The sequence below is a fragment of the Manacus vitellinus genome, unplaced genomic scaffold, assembly GCF_001715985.3.
Source record: "Manacus vitellinus isolate BGI_N305 unplaced genomic scaffold, ASM171598v3 scaffold_28_pilon, whole genome shotgun sequence".
NCBI classification, from domain to species: Eukaryota; Metazoa; Chordata; class Aves; order Passeriformes; family Pipridae; genus Manacus; species Manacus vitellinus.
Window position 1 is genome coordinate 6,701,251 of NW_021940122.1, and position 19,014 is coordinate 6,720,264.

A 19,014-nucleotide genomic window follows, 5' to 3' on the forward strand; every position below is an offset into this window, starting at 1 on the left:
CCAGCATAACTCTAACAGAATCACGTTTTGTAGCTACAATTCATACACCTCTTAGAAGCTGTTCTAAGCCTTAGTGGCTTTTCAGAAGTCACGTGTGAAAAAACGGCTCTTGAGTAGCAGGTTGAAAAGCATCTTGAAACAGAGTGAAACGTAACCTTTCCTGTGTGTGCCCATGAGAGGGCAGCACAGACCGACTGAGCCTTCTCTAAAGGCTATTAAGAGGCAGGGGGACTAACTCGAAGAGTTTATGTCCAGCCATGGAGCAGCTACAAGTAGAGAAGAAACGGTCCATGTAAAAGGTCTGAATTGCCCAAAGCACAACCGCATCCATCCCCCACCTGAAACTAAAACTCAGGTGCAGCTGAGTACCGGTTTGACTGAGTCAAACCCCAGGTGCATGGAAGGGTCTCAGGGAAGTTTCCAATTAGTTACTGAAACCTTAAGAGAGTTTCAGAGGAAGAATATTGGACAGTGCCTACAGTCCTGTCAAAGCAATGAGTTGGTGTTAGACATCAACCACACCCTTGCCAAGGCAGAGGCTGTCACCCAGGAGCACTATAAACTTGCCCAAGGCGTGCATACTATTTATTTCCATCTCAGTATTGCACCAGCCAACACCCCTCTGCTATTGCCCTTTCCTCATGCTGCCAAGACTCTTGTGATGCAGCTTTCAGTTGACTGTCCTCCCTCTTTCCCTCGGGTGCTCCAGCCCTTTGACAAGGTGGATGGTGGAGATGCTGAGATAAATGAGACATAGGCTTGCAGCAAGTGTGTTGGAAACTGGATAGTGACAGCCAACCATATGTAGATGGCAGTGCTCCACAGCCAGCCCCTTACAGCCTCCCACATCAGAGGCAGCTAATGCAGAGGAGGCATTAGCTCCATTAGGATGGATTTGGGAGGAATGAGATATCCCAAAACACCCTTCAATAATAGGATGGAATCAATTAATGTGAATGGATTTCTTTGGCCCCTTGCAAACAAACAGTAAAGACCGCTCCGTTTGAGCATGTTGTGACTCATGACTGACACACAGAATTTTGGAGAAGAGGTTTTTAACCATAAGAAAGAACAATGCAGTCACTAGGTCCAGACAGAACAGCTTGTTCCCAGTCTGTTAGATGAAACTCGACTGAACCAGCAGTAGCAAAGGACCATCACAGTGCCAAGGCCATTTGGTAGCTGGGACCACATCCTAATGGATATATTGACACTGACATACGCAGTCTTTTAGAGGCCAGGAAGCCCTCAAATTCATAACCAAGAGCAATACAGAGACACTGTCTAGCAGACCTTCCCTGGACATTGTCAGCTTTTTAAAAGACAAGCAGAAAATGTCTATCTTCTCAAAAGTCCTTTCTTCTGTTAGAGATTTCCTTGCAAATCCCAGACAATCCTTTGCCAAGACACAATGAGATTTCTCTCCTCCTGTGAGCCTTCCCTGTGAGCACTTCACCTATGAAGACAGGCTGAGAGAGCTGAGACTGGTCAAACTGGAGAAGGGAAGGCTTAGGGGAGACCTCATTGTGGCCTTCCAGTACCTCAAGGGTGCTTATAAAAAGAAGGGAGAGGGATTTTTTATACAGACAGATAATGATAGAACAAGGGGCAATAGTATTAAACTGAAAGAGGACAGGTTTATATTAGATGTCAGGAAAAAATTCTTTACTCAGAGGGTGGTGAAGCACTGGCACAGATTGCCCAGAAAAGCTGTGGATGCCCCATCCCTGAAAGTGTTCAAGGCCAGGCTGGATGGGGTCCTGAACAACCTGATCTAGTGAGTGGCATCCCTGCCCATGGCAGAGGGGTCAGAACTACACGATCTTTAAGGTTCCTTCCAATCCAAACCATTCTATGATTCCCTCTGGTCAGGTTCCTGTTCAGAGTGAGCTGCCTGCCCTCATCAATCTCATCGGAAGATGAGATTGAAAAGAAAGCCACATCTCCTTTACTGGCACTTTTATGCCATCAAGGGTGTTGGCTAAGGAGCATCACTCTTGAAGGGCTTGGCTCCCTTTCCCTGCCAGGAGAAACTCCTGCCAGTGGGAGGGGAGTCAGGGCAGGGCTTGACGTCAGGCTCCTCCGTGCGTGTTTTATCATCTGCTCTCTGCGTGTACAAAAACGTGACCTGTAGGTTGCTGAAAAACATAGGTGAGATCAGCTACTCTAAGATGCAGATATTTTGGTCTGTGTTTTCCTTTGCAGAAATTAGCCTCAGGCCTGTGTTGAGGCTCTCCTATGAGTTTCTTTCATAGTCAGCAGAGTAAAAGAGGCATCCTTACGGTGAGATTTAGAGCCTAAATCTCTCTCAGTATGTGCAAGAAGGCACCCTAAGGGTCTTCTTTATTAACAGTAGTAGCAGCCAATAGAGATTAACCTTTATATACATCCACTACTTCTCTAAGCTTTTGGGTTGAGACCGCTGAGGTAGGGAACCTAAGCAGCTGGTCTAATTGTTAGCAGTGTGGTACCAAGATTTAATTTGTTACTGGCTTTATCCACGCATGCAAATATCACTATATGCACTAGCCCAAAAGTCCCTGGGGAAGCAGTTCCCTGCCTGAACTCAGTTCTTTACCACGCAGAGTAGCTTCCTCCAAGTTGTTCTTTCTGCTTGCTCACGTGTCAGGAGAAACAGTCTCTTCTGAAAGGCTGAAAGTACGGATTTTCAGGCAATCTCATGATTCCAGTAGCTCAGGCTTTATGCAACCACCCAAAACTGCGAGTCTTAATGACACCAAAATACAGGCATGGTTATAAGCTCATTAATAAAGCTACCCTACAAAATTAGAAAAATATGGTGTGTCCCTTTCCTTCCCCAAAATATCAAAAAAAACCAATTCTTGAGAGTGTGCCTTATAGCTCTCTCTTTAGGAATGAGGAGTGGAATGCCATATTCATTGCTAAATGCAAAACACCAGGATTACCAGTGTCACAACGATGCTTGTTCTCTGTAACACTCTTTCACCAAGATATCTAAGTTTTAGAGAGAAGTTACTTACCGCATTCCACATGATACTAAATATATACATACAGTTGGGCTTTTCAGCCTATATGTTTGCAGGTTTAGCTGGGGTGGCCAGCCCAGTGACCCGGTGGTTTATTCTAACCCACTATAATTAGCCCATGGTTGTTGCTAACCGTATGCCATTTGTCTCCCCACACTCAGCACTGTTTGGTAAACAATTTCAGAGACAGAGTTGCTCTCCCCTGATCTCACTAGGTGGTGTTCACTTATTTATTCTCTGCACCCCACAGTTATTCCTCTCTCTTGAGATTGAGAGTTATAAAAGTGGCAAAAAAAGGGAAAAAATTTGCCAGAAGAGGGAAGTAGCTGTAGCAAAAGACACAACTCAACTGGGGAGGCAGGAGGCAAGCCTGGCAGGAGGCCAGGCCAGCTGCAAACTCGAGGGGCACAATGGACATCTGTCCCCCACAGCCCACATCCTCGCCCCCCGTGCGGATGCACTGAGATGGGAGAGGAGGCAGCCATGAGGAATTCCTTTCTTCTCCTGGGAGGAGCTGGCTCCTGGCCATGGCACGTGGAGGGCTTGGGTGGTAGGCACGAGCCTCAAACCCAAATCTGGCCCGGGGAAGGAAGGTCAAACTGCGGACTGGGAAGCAGCTGTTTGCAGCCCTCGCAGGACTGCAGGAGCAGAGCTGGGTGGCAGGAACTGGGGCTGCAGCCACGGGGAGCAGTGCCCTCAGGAGGAGGTTGCCGGTGAGGTTGGGGCTCTGCCAGGAAAGGCAGCAGCCCCTCCACTCGTGGGCAGCACCTTTGCAGCTTGCTGCAGCAGGGATGCTCGGCTTCACTCCCAGCAGGGCTGCCATGCACTACCACCGTGTGTTGGAGGGGCGATCATCAAAAAAGCCCCTCTCCCTGGGACAAACAGACAGTGCCAATCAAGCTGAACCTGCATATGGGTGCATGGGCTTGGCCAATGCTGAAGCTGCACTGCTGGGGGTGCAGGATTTCTTAAGTCCTCTCCCTCAACCATGAGATCTGATCTTCCCATGCAACATTGCAAATCCAGTCAGGAGCCTCCTGTTCATGGATGGGAGTGGCTCCACCATGATGCTGACATGAGACAGTCACAGAAATGACTCCTGGCAATCTACTACTTTGACCATAAGCTCCTTTTCCTCTCTGTGTGCTCCTCTCCCTTCCTAAATCCACCCTCTCATATTCTCTCAGTCTTAAACCATTATTTCCATGGTATGAAGAAAAGAAATTCAAAGGATTCAGGAAGGTGAAAAAGTATTCTTAGAGGTGAGGAATGGGGCCAACCCACTGGAATTACCCACAACATCTAATCAGCCCTTTTCAGCAACTTTGGGCATCCTCCAGCATGCCTTCCATGACAATTCTGAATAAACACAGCATACTTCATGACAGACATGTTCTCACATTGCCCTGTCACCCACAGAGCACGTTGCAGTAGCCAAGTGATAGATCTGAAAAATTTCATTTTCCACCTCTATCTGAAAATAGGCCAGGCTGTGTCCTCAGCATCTGACTGTCCCTCCAGACGAAATCCCAAATGACTGTGTGTCTTCACTCCCAATCCTGCACTTTGCCTTTAACTCGAACGCAACAGAGGTGTGCGCATATGTGGACCTATGCCTGGATACACAAGGAAAGCACATGCATGTATGGATTTCTACATGTGCAGATACACGTGTGTGTTCGTGTGGCTCTGTGAGAGGGTGTGCACACTTGTCAGTCTGTAGCTTTCACAAATGCAAGAGCTTTCACAAATGTATGGGTCTGGCAGTATAGAAGTGTTGGTCCACCTGCAGTATGCCAGCACAGATACAGACAAAAACACAGACACAGGCAGGCTAAAAGAGCTGCAGGCACCCCAGTGGAGGTACCCATGGGGGCACTTCCCACTGCATGGCTTTTCAGCCCCACTGCGCTCCCTTGCTCGGACAAGGTCTCTGACCCTCCTCTGCATGGGCATTCAGGCAAACTTACAGACTAACCTTGTTAGCACACACCAAGAGAAGTGCAAAGAAACAAACAAAACTTCTCATTCGCTCTCTCCTTCTCCATATCAAATTTTGCTCCAGAGATCACCAAAAATATTCTTATCCAGATTCGAAGCCAGATTAACGAATTGTGAGCAGACAAATGGTGATGGCAGCTGAGGAGTGACCACCACCTGCTCCAGCCTTACCCTCTCTTCCAGCCCAAAGAAGGATTCACTCTAACAGCCTTTTGCAGTGTCTTGGACAGGGCTACAGAGCTGCAAGAACTCTGCTGCACCAGTGCTGGTGATTGGCAGAACTACGAACTTCAATGCCAACTTCCACTTCCCTCTCTCCTCTTTCCTCATCTGCTTTTCCCAAAACAATATTTCCAGATGAGAGATGAGGAGTGTCTTACCACAGCAAGTTTGTGTCTAATCACTGCCCAAGATCAGCCAGACTGAGATGCTCAGGAGGTGCACTGCCTTTTCCCCCATCAGCTGCTCTCAGTGTCCAACAGCAACAATGAGAGCCTGCCTTCCTGGGGCTGAGCACACCAGCTGGTGTGAAACACCTGGTCCTGCCAACACTGCCAAAATATGGGGTGGCGGCTGCACCAAAATAGACTTCACATGTAAGGAGCACAAATAATGGGCAAGGAGATCTGAATTATTTAAGTCTAGACAAATAAGCATCTGTATGCTTGAGGAGCCAAATGACCACTTTCTTGTGCCTGTCTGCTAGATCAGACTACAATGGCTGGGTCTTCTTTTGTTTATAGCTGTGATACCTCATGGTGCTGGAAATGCCGAAAGCACTGTCTTTCCTCAGGGAGAAATCTCCCAGGGAATCTCATGCAAGAGCTGATTCTCTCTTCAGTTTTCTCCTGGTACCAAAGGATCCATACAATGTTAGAACTATTTCAGTTCTCACTAATTTCACACAAAATATTTTCCAGGATGGCTACCAATGGGATATATACATGTTATTTTCATGTTTGGTTTTGACTTGTGAAGGCTCCAACAACATGGAACTCCCCTCACCCTTCCCAAGCCCACTATTTATTTGACTGGGTTTTAGAGCAGTAGATGAAGAACACTGAGCACAACCACCTGTGCTTTTGCCAGAGACATGTTCAAGGCTCCAGTAACATGAATCATGGCTTTTGGAAGATTTGGACTGGAATGAGTGAGGGAGAGGAAGGTGAGAGACATTCCTTTTTTTCCCGTGTTCCTCAGCCTTAGTCCTTCTCAGTTCATCACAGGCCAACTAATACATATGTCTGTGCTTGACTTTGCTCAGCCTTAATAAGACTGAATATGTTAAAAATCCAGAGGACCCAAGGAAATGGGATGGTCTTCCCACTTTTTGTGTTATCCACAGTGTCTTGCAGAGTATCCAATGGTTACACTTCTGTTTCCAAAAAAAATCCCAAACTAAATAAGATGAAAATGGACCCAACCCAAACCACTGGATTTTTTGCCATGCAACATAATTAAACGGAAAATTAAAATTAATTTAATCTCTGTTTCTATTCAGTACATTTTTCTTATACCCACATTCAAACAGCAGTCCAGTAATCTTTTAGTCCAGCAATACTTACGTCCTTCCAATTTACCCATCATGTTTAAAGTTCAAGTACCTCATATGAGTGACTCATTCATCCACCCTTTCAAGAGTATAATAATAGAAATTCTTTAAAGCTTTGTGTTTTCAGCACAACAGCATTCCAATACGATCTAAGAATCACAGAGACACCCTCTGGTCCCAGGAGGACTGGGGAACAGGTTTGGCTAGAAAAAAAGTTTTACTCATGTGATGGGCACCCTACCAATCACACAGCACGTTCCTCAAGCGACCTGTGCTCTTTAAAGCCCAGTGGAGTTGGGAGAAAGGGGCTTTGTTGGCTTTGCAGGTGCACTGGGATCTCTGCTGGGAAGCATCACAAGAAGAGAGAGGTGAGTGCCTTGCTTTGGTCATCATCTTCCTCTTAATGAGGCATGTGAGCCATAAGTTAGGAGAAAAGGCAGCTCTTATGTTTAATGTCTTTTATTTTAGTTCCTGGACTGTGTTTAGTATATGGGAATCTGGTACCTGGATAATATTAACTGCAGTAAATTATCAAGTATTTCATTTTTCTTCCTCTGGCTTCTCTATGGCTCTTTTAATTTGTTTCATATTTTTTCTCCTAAAGACTGGGTAGGAAGGAATGGAAAAAATAAACTTGTTGTAAATCTGAGTGTAAAAGAAAAAAAGAAAAAATGTTGCAGAGGAAGATGAATCTTGTAATTCCCTCTCACTTGTGAATATAGGAAAGGAAAAAAAACCCTCTTGTTTTGGCTGTGCTGAACTAATAAGGGAGAGAGGAAAAACCTACCTCCCAGCACTATTTCCGAGGTAATTATGCTTGATGATCATTTACCATCCACTCCACTGTTCACACAAGCTTCATTTCATAGCAGTCTCTCTCCAAAGGAAACTTAATTAGTCTCTGACCCCTTCTTGATGCCAAGCTTTGGTTTTGCTTTATTTTCCTCCCTGGTAGCACAAAATAACTGTCTGGCTCTTCCTTTTCGGAGTGTGGTTGACTCCTAACATACAAGCAGTTCTCTGTCAGAGATGGCTGCACTTTGGGGTAGGTGGAGCATTGGGAAAAGTCCGGAGGGGCAGGAGGAGTGCACGAGTTTGTGTGCACGGGAGGTGTTTACTTTAAAATAAGTAAACATATGATGAATTGATATTTGCAAAGCATTTGATTTCTTACAGCGAAGCACAAGCTCATCATTAAGATATTAAGTTACATCCTCTTAAAACCTGTGTGACTCTGATGATGACCCAAGCACTTGGAAAATACCTCCTTTTTAAGTCCCTTAGGGGCTAAATTTTCCACTGTAACTAATTAAAAAAAAAAAAAAAGTAGGTTTATCACTTAATGCATCAGACTCCACAGCAGGTCCGGGTGTGGGCAGGTCTGTGGCTCACAGAGGCTTCCCACGGCACCAGTGCTGGCATTGGCACAGCACCTCCGGCAGCGGTTCCACCTCGGTGACTTCTGTCCATCAGCACCACAGGACTAGCCCAGGCATCTCCCTTCTGCCTGTGGAGACATGCTCTCCCCCAGGGCAGGGTGAGCACAAGGGATGGGAGGTGTGGTGCCTGGACCTCTGTGCCGGAGGGGTGTACAGGCAAGGACCAGGTTTCTGCCGTTGAACAGCTGGGTTTGCTTAGTTGCGCTCGAGTGGTACAGAGCCCTTCAGCCAAGGCGTGCGGAGCCCATGAGTAATAAGGCAAACGCGTCCTTTGTCTCTGCCTCCTTGCACCTGGGGACGGGAATGCAACGCCCTGCACGGGGACCCTGAGGCAGCAAGGGGTGATGTGAGGCCCCTGTAAGCCCCACCACCATGCTGAGAAACCTCCATGAGCAGGGTTTAGAAGCAAATAATACTCACAGAGGTGGTTTTGGACATCCCTTTGTCACAATGCTTGACAAGTACCACAAAACACAAGACAATCAAAATGCCACTGGCTTCTGCATGTGACAATGCCAAATCAATTCTTATCCTGTGGCTTTTTTGTCAAGAGGTGGAATAGAGCTAGGCTAAAAAGGGGAATTCATCTGTAAAGCCACTGAAATCCTGTCTTGATCTATAGAAATAGGGTATGGAGGCTTCAAAAGATCAACCAGCCCAATGTGTGTGAAGGGCGCACAACAGAGCCCAAATTGCACTTGAATCCAGGAACTGCTGGCAGAAGGGCTTCCTTTCAAACCCTGCATGAGATTATCACCTCAAACGCAAGGGCAGAAGCCATCCTCTGCAGAAAGAAGCTTCCTTTTCATCTCCCACAGTTGTGCTGCAGGTCTCACAGAGCCCTCGTGAGTAGAGAAAGTGAGGAGAGGTCAAGAAAGCTCAAAGGGCATGGAAAAAGCAGATCTGTCTGCAACTTTTGGAGGAGCAGGGGGAGGCAGGGCGCTACCACTGCTCCTGAACTCAAACAGGCTCAGCTGGACCCAGGGAGTGTCAGGAGTATTTGAGGAGTCTGAGTGGAGAGGAGTGGGGAGAAGTTGCAGTCTGGGTTGAGACCAGTACGTCAGAAAAAGGAAGAGATATGTGCTTCAGGAGGGATATAGGGGTTTTCCATACAATGAGAAAAACAGACACCTTTCCAAAGCTGCTTGGACTAGGAAGCAAAGTCTCTGGTAGTGATAATTGAATACCTCAGCTAAATTGCAAGGTTTTTGGGATGTACTGAGAAACACTGGGTCAAGGCTGAAATCTCAGGACCTGGCTGCTTTCTTATGTGGAGCTTTCGGATAGTGGTTGCAGCTGAAGCTCCAGTTTCCTCTAGGAGTTCACAGAAGCCCCAGGAAACTGTATTTGGGTCATAAAACTAATCTTAACCAGCCCAGGAAGAAAGCTCCTCTACCTCCAAATGCATTTGTGTCCACAGGCAGAGGCTGATGCACCTGTGTCTCTGGGGGTTGGGAGAAGGGCTGCCTACCAGTGTCACACCCGAGTTGTTGTCAGGTCACATCACAGTTGTTGTGAGTCACATCTCTGTGCAGCTTGCCTTGGGCAAGTTGGCCAAGGTTTGCCTCATGCCTCTGTACTCATGTACCAGCACCAAGTGCTGCGCTATCTGCTCTTGCTTAATGCAGCTTCCCTCTGAGGCATGAGGAGCAGATAGCAGGTGGAAAGCTCCAGACCTTCCACAGCTTCTCCTCTGGGGCCTGTTGAAGGATTGGCTCTCCAGCTGCCCAGCTATTGTCATGGCCTTGGAGTACCTGCATGGTCTCTGATTGGTAATGATGATACTGGACCACCTGAAATGCAGAAGGAGTCAGACAAAGGGTTGCCATATGTGGCACAGGGGAATGAAGTGAATACAAAGTAATGGACTCTTTCAATGCCAATGACTTGAGGTAGAGGGAGAATTCACAGAAATACGGCAACATCGTTACAATGTTTATTTTTAGATCTACAGTAAAGGCTTTTCCTTCCCTTTTCCTCCTCCTGGTCTCTCTGCTTCTCTCCATGCTGCAATCCTATTGGATGTAGTTAAGGAGAAATAGAAATTTGCCACTCTCCAGCTGATACCTGTGTGGTGGTGACCGTGTCCAGTTTTCTTCACAACTATAGTAGCCTAAGAGATGGGCTAACCCCAGGAGAAGAGGATTGCTTTCTCCAACTCATGTGACTGCAGTAATAGCTGCCCAAGGGGAGGCAGGAGTAAGCTGGGCTCTGCCTGCCAAGGAGGAGAAGAAAGCCAGCTTCTGGGAAGGCAAGAGCATGGGCCAGATGGACGGCCCACATACAAGATGTGAGCACTGTTGTTACACTGAAGAGGCATCTCACGCTCAACCATGGTATTTACCTGGCAGCTGGAGCAGACCCGTTTTTCAGTGTGGTAGTCAGAGTTCAAGTGCCTGCATTTGAGCAGGAAAGATTTCCTTGCTTTTTGGACTTCTCCCTGGCTTGTCATGTTTCTTAGATTGCAATAACTAAAGGCTTTTCTAAAATCTCTGGAGTTTGCAGCACATAGGTCCATGAACCAGACAGCAATCTCTCCAGCTTTCAGATGAGTAGAGGACCAGGATCCATCTCAGGTTTGCCAGAATTTGCAGTGCTGTATTGCTGAACATGTGGCCAAACATTGCCCAGATTCAGATTTGACCTGTAAAAGAGTTTTATGTGACCCCCTGGACATACTCACTGGTCAGGAAGTTTGGCAGTGACAGAGCTTCAGGTTGACCTCATGAGCCTGCCATTTTCAAATACAGAGCCATACAGCTTCATATATATTGGTCTGGCCTCCAAACACCTGTTTGCAACTAAAAATGGCTTCTCACCCTAGAAATAATGGCCATGCCTACACATGGTATCATAGGAAAATAGAAAATACTTATGTGCTCTGCTGGTATAAAGGTGAGAGCACTGGAGATGTCTCTATGCCTAACCCTCAAACCACTGCAGAAAGAGTAGTAGGAAATACCTGTTTTGCATCTGTCACTGTTGGAAGTCTTGCATACCCCAAATAGAGCAGCTGCTTAGGCAGCATTGTTAGAGAGGTCTCACAATTCTCTGTTCCTCAGGGAAGTCCCCTTCATTGACACCTGTGTCTGCTTATATATTCCCACAGCTTCTTTGAAGAATCATACAGTCAGTGATCCCAGCAAGAGACACACAAGTGCAGGTACTCTGGCAGAAGTAGGATGTTAAAGCTGCTTTTCCTGTTGTCTGCTTAAGTTGGGCTGACTTCAGCCTTTCTTTCTGGGTTTATATTTTCATAACCACCTGGCAAATGCAGCTGTCTCTGGGTTTGGGTTTTTTCCCTCCCCCTCTCCATGCAGACACATGTTCCATCCCTTTGAAAGAAGGACTTCGTAGGAGCTGGCATTTGAGCTTCTTTCTCCAAGAGGTCTCACACCACTGACTAGTGCCTTTATGCTCCTCTCTCTGGAAGGGGATGAATTTGACACGGGGCACCTGACTCCAGACTGCAGGATATAGCACTCTCAGGAATTTGGTGGGAATGCTACTTGGCCTGGCTCCCATGAACCAACTGCAGCCTGAGCTACTCCCTCCCTCCCTCCTTCCTTCCCTCACACCTGACTTGCGGGGCTCAGCCCCAGTTTCCAACATGGGTGGGATATGAGCTACCCTTAGCAAAGTGCAGCCAAGCCCTGCACCAAAGGTACATGTGTGGGATACAGCTAAGGCACCGTGCTTACCAGTTCAGTCCCATGGTAGCGAAACAGCCAGCAGAGTGGACAGCATGCTCTGGAATAACACTGGCTCCTTTGGAAGAGGAGTGAGGTGAGGGCACTGAACTTGTTCGCTGTCCATCCAGATGTAGCTGGTGTTTCTGGCTAGGTGGAAATGCAACACCATGAGCTGAGGTTGGCATGGGTACTGTTGTGATGATGAAAACCCTACCCAAAACAGAGATGAAGACACGATGCCCTCACAGTGGTCCCAGTCTTCTGTAGCTCAAGTATCGAGGAGAGTTATCAGAGTAATACCTGGGGAAGTTTCTCCTCTGAAACTACCACGAAGCAAGGCGTGAGAGGTGTACAGACAGGCTGGCAAGTTCTATCTATCTATCCTTCTCCTCAAGGATAATTTCTATTTCTTTGTGAACCATATTGTACTGGTGGTCTAATTGAAGACTGTATTTGGCTTTTCCTAGGTTGCATGAAGAACTAAAGATGGCAAAAAGTGAGGACTGCATACACATTTTGCAGGGTCTATTAGTCTTTGGAAATGCGGTCATTGGGGTAAGTGAAGTGGAACAAGTACAGTGGAGGCTTCCTTCCAGTATGACACTTCTTAAAAACAGCAGTTTTCAGATGTGAAATCCTTCCTCAAGTGTGAAGTCCACACATAAATAGTCCAATAAAGTGTGAGAGAAGAGGAAAAGGAGAGCTGTCCTAGATGATCAGTTTGGTGGGAAAGGGACAGCAGGGGCTGATCCAGAAGATCAAGGTAAGTTCTAGGGGAAGAATCCTAGAACTGTCATCAGGAGCTGACTAACATCTTTCCAGCCACCTCTCTCCATATAATGATGGAATGGTTCTGTTCATTCTTTCATAACAACATCCTCAGGTCCTAGGCCAGACCTCTCAGGTCTAGGCTGGGTGAGATTTGCCTGCAGTTCTTCTGTGAAGTCGCAATACAAGAAATTGTAGAGCTGGGCAGAGGAGGAGTTGAGTAGCTCCCATTTGTCAGGCAATCAAATGAAAGGAAAGCAGTCTATGCCTGCTTCTGTCTCTCCTAGTTCTTTAGGGAAGCTTGATCTAATGCATTTCCTACACTTGTGCTCCTCAGATGTGTGGCATTGCCCTGACAGCAGAATGTATCTACTTTGTGTCTGATCCACATGGTCTCTACCCTCTGCTGGAAGCCACAGAAAACGATGGCATCTATGCTGCTGCCTGGATTGGCATCTTTGTTGGCTTTGCACTGTTTGCTCTATCTATCCTTGGTATCATTGGAATCATTAAGTCTGACAGGACCTTGCTGCTGGTGGTAAGTATAAGAAAGTTTGCCTACCTACTGCTATCAAACTGAACAAATGCTGCCTTAGTTTCCCTGATCACCTCAGTAATCAACCAATGAGCAAAGACAGCTTTTATAGCGATGAAGAGCCAAAGGTTCTTCTTGGTCATGGCTGTGGTGTCCCAGAAAATGACTCCTGTGAAGATGCATGCATGAGAAGATCCCAGACCAGGCTGAGGGAATGGATGGAGGTGGCCACAGTGGAGGTTTAAGCTGACTGACTTGACCCTGACCTTGCCCTTAAGCAATGCAGAAGCACTTGTGCAATCGCATATATCTGGGATGTGGTTTAGATCCTTGTTTCTCCCCACCCCTTACTGCTTTTCAGCTGTCATGCACCATTCAGTTTAGGAGCTGATAAGTAATTATTTCTGTACAAGGCATTAGTAAGTGTCAGTATACCAACTATGGATGCAGTTGAAAACATGAGACATCAGCAGGCAGGCACAAATTACAGGGGTGGGGACAGAGATTTGGATAAGCCAAGGACAATGTTAAGATGTGAACAAATCTTTGTACAGTGTCTTATTTAGTCCTTTGGTCTGGCAAAACATTAGTGGCAAAACTTAGCTGATGCTTGTATGAACAAAAGGTGGAGCTGAAAACGCTGGAATTGGCTCTTTCTTGGATTATTGTGGGGTGGCAGGGTGTCTTTTAGACAAGAGGCACTCAGAGATCTCAACTCTTGTGCCAGGGAATTTGCCAGCAAACAGCGGAGGAAATAGAATTCCCTTAACTCTGAATTTTGGTGTCTTGGCTAAATCCCAAGGCTCTGATTTGAGAGATATGAGAGGGTACAAGGGACAGAAGCTTGTTTAAGAAGGAAACTTGAATCAGAGATGAACATTATAAAATGTGAGAGGAGAAATAGACATGAGAACTCGAAAGGGAATATGGAAAATGTTAAAGGGATTGTGCAGAAAAGGGAAAAGAAGGAGTGAAATAGACCATGAGAGGTGACCCTTGGAATCTGTTTTCATGAAGGATCTTTGCTCACAGTGTAGGAGTGTTAAGGAAATCTGATGATGAAAAATCAAGAGGATCTGAATGATACCCTGAATTGCACCTTCTGTTTCCCCAAAGTACAAGTTCTCCTGCTAGGAGTGAACAGCTTCTTGCTGAAAAGCCTATACCTGTCAAGTGGAAGGAGAAGACATGACACAAACATAGGTTGCCAATGAGTTGCAACAAAGAAAATGGCAAATGTTATTCTAGGACATATTAGGCAAAATGTTTTCCATAAAGGCAGTGTAGTCTTAATGCCATGAGGTCCTGATGAAATCTCATCTGTGAGACGGGGAACAATTCTGGTCATTTACCTTCAAGAAAGCAGATTGCAAATTGAAACAAGCACAGGGAAAGGCTATATGAACATTCAGGGGCACAGAGAGGACTGAAGAAACTATGATAGCCTGGCCACCTTTACCTTGAGTAGGGTTTCAGGCTTAATCCTGAAAAAAATGCGTTAGTTCTCTAAGAACTAACTCTGCTCTCTGCCTCCCACAGTACATCATTCTGATGCTGATTACTTTTGCATTTGAAATGGCTTCTTGTATCACAGCAGCGACTCACCGAGACTTCGTGAGTATTTCTTTCCTGATGTATTCTTTTAACTGCACTGGGAAATGCAGTTCTAGGGCACACAGTTGTCCTGTTCCGTGTAGTAAATGGCCTATGTGATAGTACAGTGTAAACTCATAGGACTACTGCTAAGCAGAAGACAGCCCTTCAGGGAAAGACTCCAACATCATCATTCTAATCAAGGAAATAACTTTGTTTTTTCTAACATAGTTTTGTTATTTTTAACATTTTAAAATGTTTACAACCTTGCAGTTAAGGAAATAATAGCGTGGGTTAGCTGAATCATCAATACAGTGTTTAGTCTTTCAGCTACAGACTGATTAATCTATTATACACGTCAAAGACAAATCTTCAGTATTGCCCCAGGCAATGTTACTAGTGAGGGAAAGATTACATGGGTTATTGAAGATACTGGTGGGGAGCAAAATGATTTGTGGTACTTTACTTCCAAGCAACATATCAAATACAACCCATAGCTTCTGCACATCTCCTGTGGTCTGACATCTGGTAGTGCCTGCTTAAGATCTATATCTTTCTTGCTCCTGGTCCTCAAATCCTGCTCTTTATTCCCTTTCATGTAAAACCAGGGTAGAGGCAGCATTCCTGTTCTCCATCAAGACACTGAAACAAGCAAACAAACCCTCCCCAAATAACCCTATATTTGCTTTACATGGCCACTTATTTACATTGTTTTTGCATCAACCAACTGTTGGGTTTTTTCTGTAGCTCACTCCAGATCTCTTCCTGAAGCAAATGCTGGAGAGGTATCAGAAGGCAGAGCCAGCTAATAACAATGACAAATGGATGACTGAAGGGGTCACAAAGACGTGGGATAAACTCATGCTTCAGGTAGTAATAACAATAATAAAAGTCACTAATTACTAAATGCTCTGCAGGTCTGGAATTTCAAGTCCTTCTTGGGGCCGCTCAGTAATAAAGAGGATGGCATCTGCCTTGAACCTTAAAGAAAGTTCTGACATACTCCCCCTTTTGCTTGTTTATCAGATAGACTGTCAAAGGCAGGCACGTCAAAAATCTCTCCCATAAATCTGTAGTTAATGCCTAACCAGCCATGTGCAGTGTCCAGACATGTGTGGGGCTGTGGCCTGGGCCCATAAAGACTATTCTCTTCTCTCACCCTGCAGAACCATTGCTGTGGGGTGCTGGGCCCCTCCGACTGGCAGGAGTACACGTCTGCCTTCCGCTCCACACACAACGATGCTGACTTCCCCTGGCCACGAAAATGCTGTGCCATGGATGCCCAAGGGCTCCCTGTCAACCTTGATGGCTGCAAACTTGGAGTCCCTGGCTATTATAACAGCAATGTAAGACCATCCCTGCTTTTTCCAGTTAATGTATGTCAGTCAACAGTGCCTTTCTGGAAGGGAATGAAACTGTGAATAGCCTTTCTTCTCTACTGTAATCTCTGGGTTTCTCCTATCTTCTGGAGCAGAAGAGCCTGGAGTGGAGTCCTGGCCACGTTGCTGAACATAGGATAGGGGTTTTTTTTAGGATAAAGACTTTCCTGATGGATAGAGAACTATTAAGAAAACTCTCCCAATGCCACCAGAAAGAAGTGACATCTGTACCATGTAGATGGACAGCAGCTGAATCGAACTTAGCCCAAAGATGAGTGCATATAATATGAGCAAATCAGCAGTTCTACCTCAAGGTAGAACTTTTCAGTAGACTAGCAACTAATCTATTCAAATAGGTTGCTGGGTCATGAGCATCAGCTTCTGCATTAGCATGCATTTCTAGAAGGCATTCAAGCTTCCAATTTTTCCTGTAGCTTCTTAATTCTAGAGGTCAATTCTGTGTCAACTGTGTTTGGTTATCTAAGTGTACTTGGCAAGTGGACGGCACAGGAAGCTGTCCTTGAAGTGTCTGAGACAGATTTTTGCATTTGGAGCTAGAAACAGGTAGGTTATCTAGAAGTTGTCAATAAGCAGTGTAGCTCTGGCTTGATTTTTTCAGACCCTACGAGGTGCCCAAATTGCAGTAGGAGAGGAAGATGTCATCTCAGTCTCTCTCAGAAGTGGATGAGCTTCTTGCCTTGCAGTAAAAGCTCAAAGCTGGTATTGAGTCATCCCTGGTTGTCTTACAGGGTTGTTATGACGCTATTTCTGGGCCAGTGAACACACATGCCTGGGGTGTTGCCTGGTTTGGTTTTGCCATCCTCTGCTGGACTGTAAGTACTTTATATTTGCCTTTACTTCCTCTTCTCTTTTCTTGGTATTCCACACCCAGCTGGGTGGAGGTGGATGACAGGACTGACACATTTAAAATGTCCATAGATTATCATATTCATTCCTCACCTATCTGCCTATAGCCTGTTCCACTAACTGCTACATTTACAAGTTCTCCTCCATTCTGGCTTCCAGAGGTGAGGAACTAGATGGCTTTCTAGTCTGATGAGTCCTGCCGCCATCTCAACAACACAACTCAGCAAATACAGCTTGCAGATACTTGTTTGTGAAGGGTATTGGATCATCTAAATAGCAATCATGATAGATAATTCAGTTTGTAGTTTGAAGACTTTGTATGAATGTTTTAAGTACTCTTAAAAGTAAACTCTCAGGGTTCAGCAGCTTCATGAGAGACAATCCCTAGTAAGATGAGTGATACAGTCAGATAGTTATGGCTGCGCACATCTTCTTTCTTCACTGTGTAGTTTCTGTGCAGATAAAAAAATTTAAGCTTCCTCTGCCTGAACAAGCTTTGCTTTTCAAGAATTTCTGTTGTCCCTCCTAGCAACGGGACTAAATGAGGATGGGGGAAAGGTGGAGAAAAGGAAATGGGAAGCAGAGAAACTTTAGCAGTCTTGTCTTTTCAGTTCTGCGTCCTCCTTGGTACCATGTTCTACTGGAGTGGAATTGAATACTGAAGGCCTGGTGTACTCAGTGCTGTCCTGAAATGCCGTGTGAAACTGCATTTGTCTTCTGCTCCATTCTCCTTGTGCCATGGAGGATTTGAAGTTTTCCCACTACCTCTCCCATATATACGTTTGCCCCTCCAAAACCTGACACACAGAACTGACTGCAGGAAAGAATCTTCTTGTCCCTCCTTGCCCCTTGTTCTGCAGCCTTTATGTCTCCTGGCTGAGGCACAATCCTTCTTTCACGGTGCAAGAAATCCTTGGAGCATAAGATAAGAAGTTATCTGATTTGTCCTCTGATGATACCAGTAAAGAAAATCTCCATATACACTTGCTGCGAAACATGGCTCTCTAAAGTAAGGTTGAATTTAAATGGTAACGCTAAAGGCTCCAGCAAGGGCTATTGTGAGCAAAGCTGTAACCTCTTGTGACCAAAACTGTAACCTCCCATGACCAATAAAGATGGATGCTGCAAGGGAGAAGACTGCAGACCTCACTAATGTATTTTATTGTTCAACTTCTCTTCCTGGTCTCTGTCACCCCTTGCCTTGGAATAAGGCAGATTTCCTGAGAGTTTTAGTGTGTCAGCAGTAGAGACATGTCACAGAGAAAAAGTGTTGCTAGTCAAGCCCAATAAAAGGCTAGCTCAATCCTCAGCAATATGCTGCCTATAAGCAAGCCTACCTTCTGTCGCTGATGAAACTACTGCATGTACTCCTACCTTCAGAAGTGCCAGTCCAGGAAAATCTTCACTTGCTGACAAGCAACTCCTTCAAAAAGCTGTTCTGTACTTCACACAAGATTTCAGACATCTACAGGCTAGAATTCGTGCAGAATACAAAGGGTCTTGTGCTGTTGTTGGCTTTGCAAAAGTGGCTGTCCCACGCCCCTAGTTTACTGTGGTTCTTGCTTTGGCTACCTGTATGTATATGGTTACATCTCCTACGTAATTCCCCTTCCACATCCCTGGATCAGGTAGGACATAAGGCAAACAATGGCAATGAGTATCTCTTGTGAAAAATGCAAGCAAGGTGCTAACTGAACCAAATCCAGTCCTTGCATCAGCACTTACAGTTCTCAGTCAGTTCAATAGAGGTTGCATATTTTGGCCCGGACTTTATCTGCTGTCTTTCCTAGCGAACACTTCAGCAGTTAAATGTATCATGAGAAATATGCTCCTGTAGAGGATTTTAAGATTAATCCTTCGGAAGTTCTACTGGTTCAGGTCCTGACACTTGCTATCTGCCTTGATTCTTTGTTTTTGTATACTCACCAAAATACTAATTAAAAAGAAGTGGAGGTGAATTTTTTCTCTTGTTCAAGATGGTGTGTTTGGGAAGGGGAAATAATAAAGGTCTGTATCTGGGACGTCTGGGGCAGGACAAAGGCAGGCTTTAATGTCCTGTAATGCCATTCTGATGCATGGTGCTACAAAAAACACTGAATAATCCTTTTCTAGAGTGCTGGGGAAGAGAAAGAGGCAGATATGAGGATGAATAGCTTAAGGAAGAAATGCAGAACTGCAAC

General features: G+C 45.5%; 1 protein-coding gene across 1 annotated transcript; it reads left to right on the forward strand.

Moving 5' to 3' along the window:
- The first annotated feature begins 6,863 nt into the window (after positions 1–6,863).
- UPK1B (uroplakin 1B) lies at positions 6,864–17,901 on the forward strand. Its single transcript, XM_029960694.1, has 8 exons — positions 6,864–6,929; positions 12,160–12,247; positions 12,798–12,998; positions 14,535–14,609; positions 15,336–15,458; positions 15,755–15,934; positions 16,717–16,800; positions 17,446–17,901. The coding sequence occupies exons 2-8, from the start codon at positions 12,179–12,181 to the stop codon at positions 17,494–17,496; spliced, it is 783 nt and encodes a 260-aa protein (XP_029816554.1). The 5' UTR covers positions 6,864–6,929; positions 12,160–12,178; the 3' UTR covers positions 17,497–17,901.
- Positions 17,902–19,014: the final 1,113 nt, after the last annotated feature.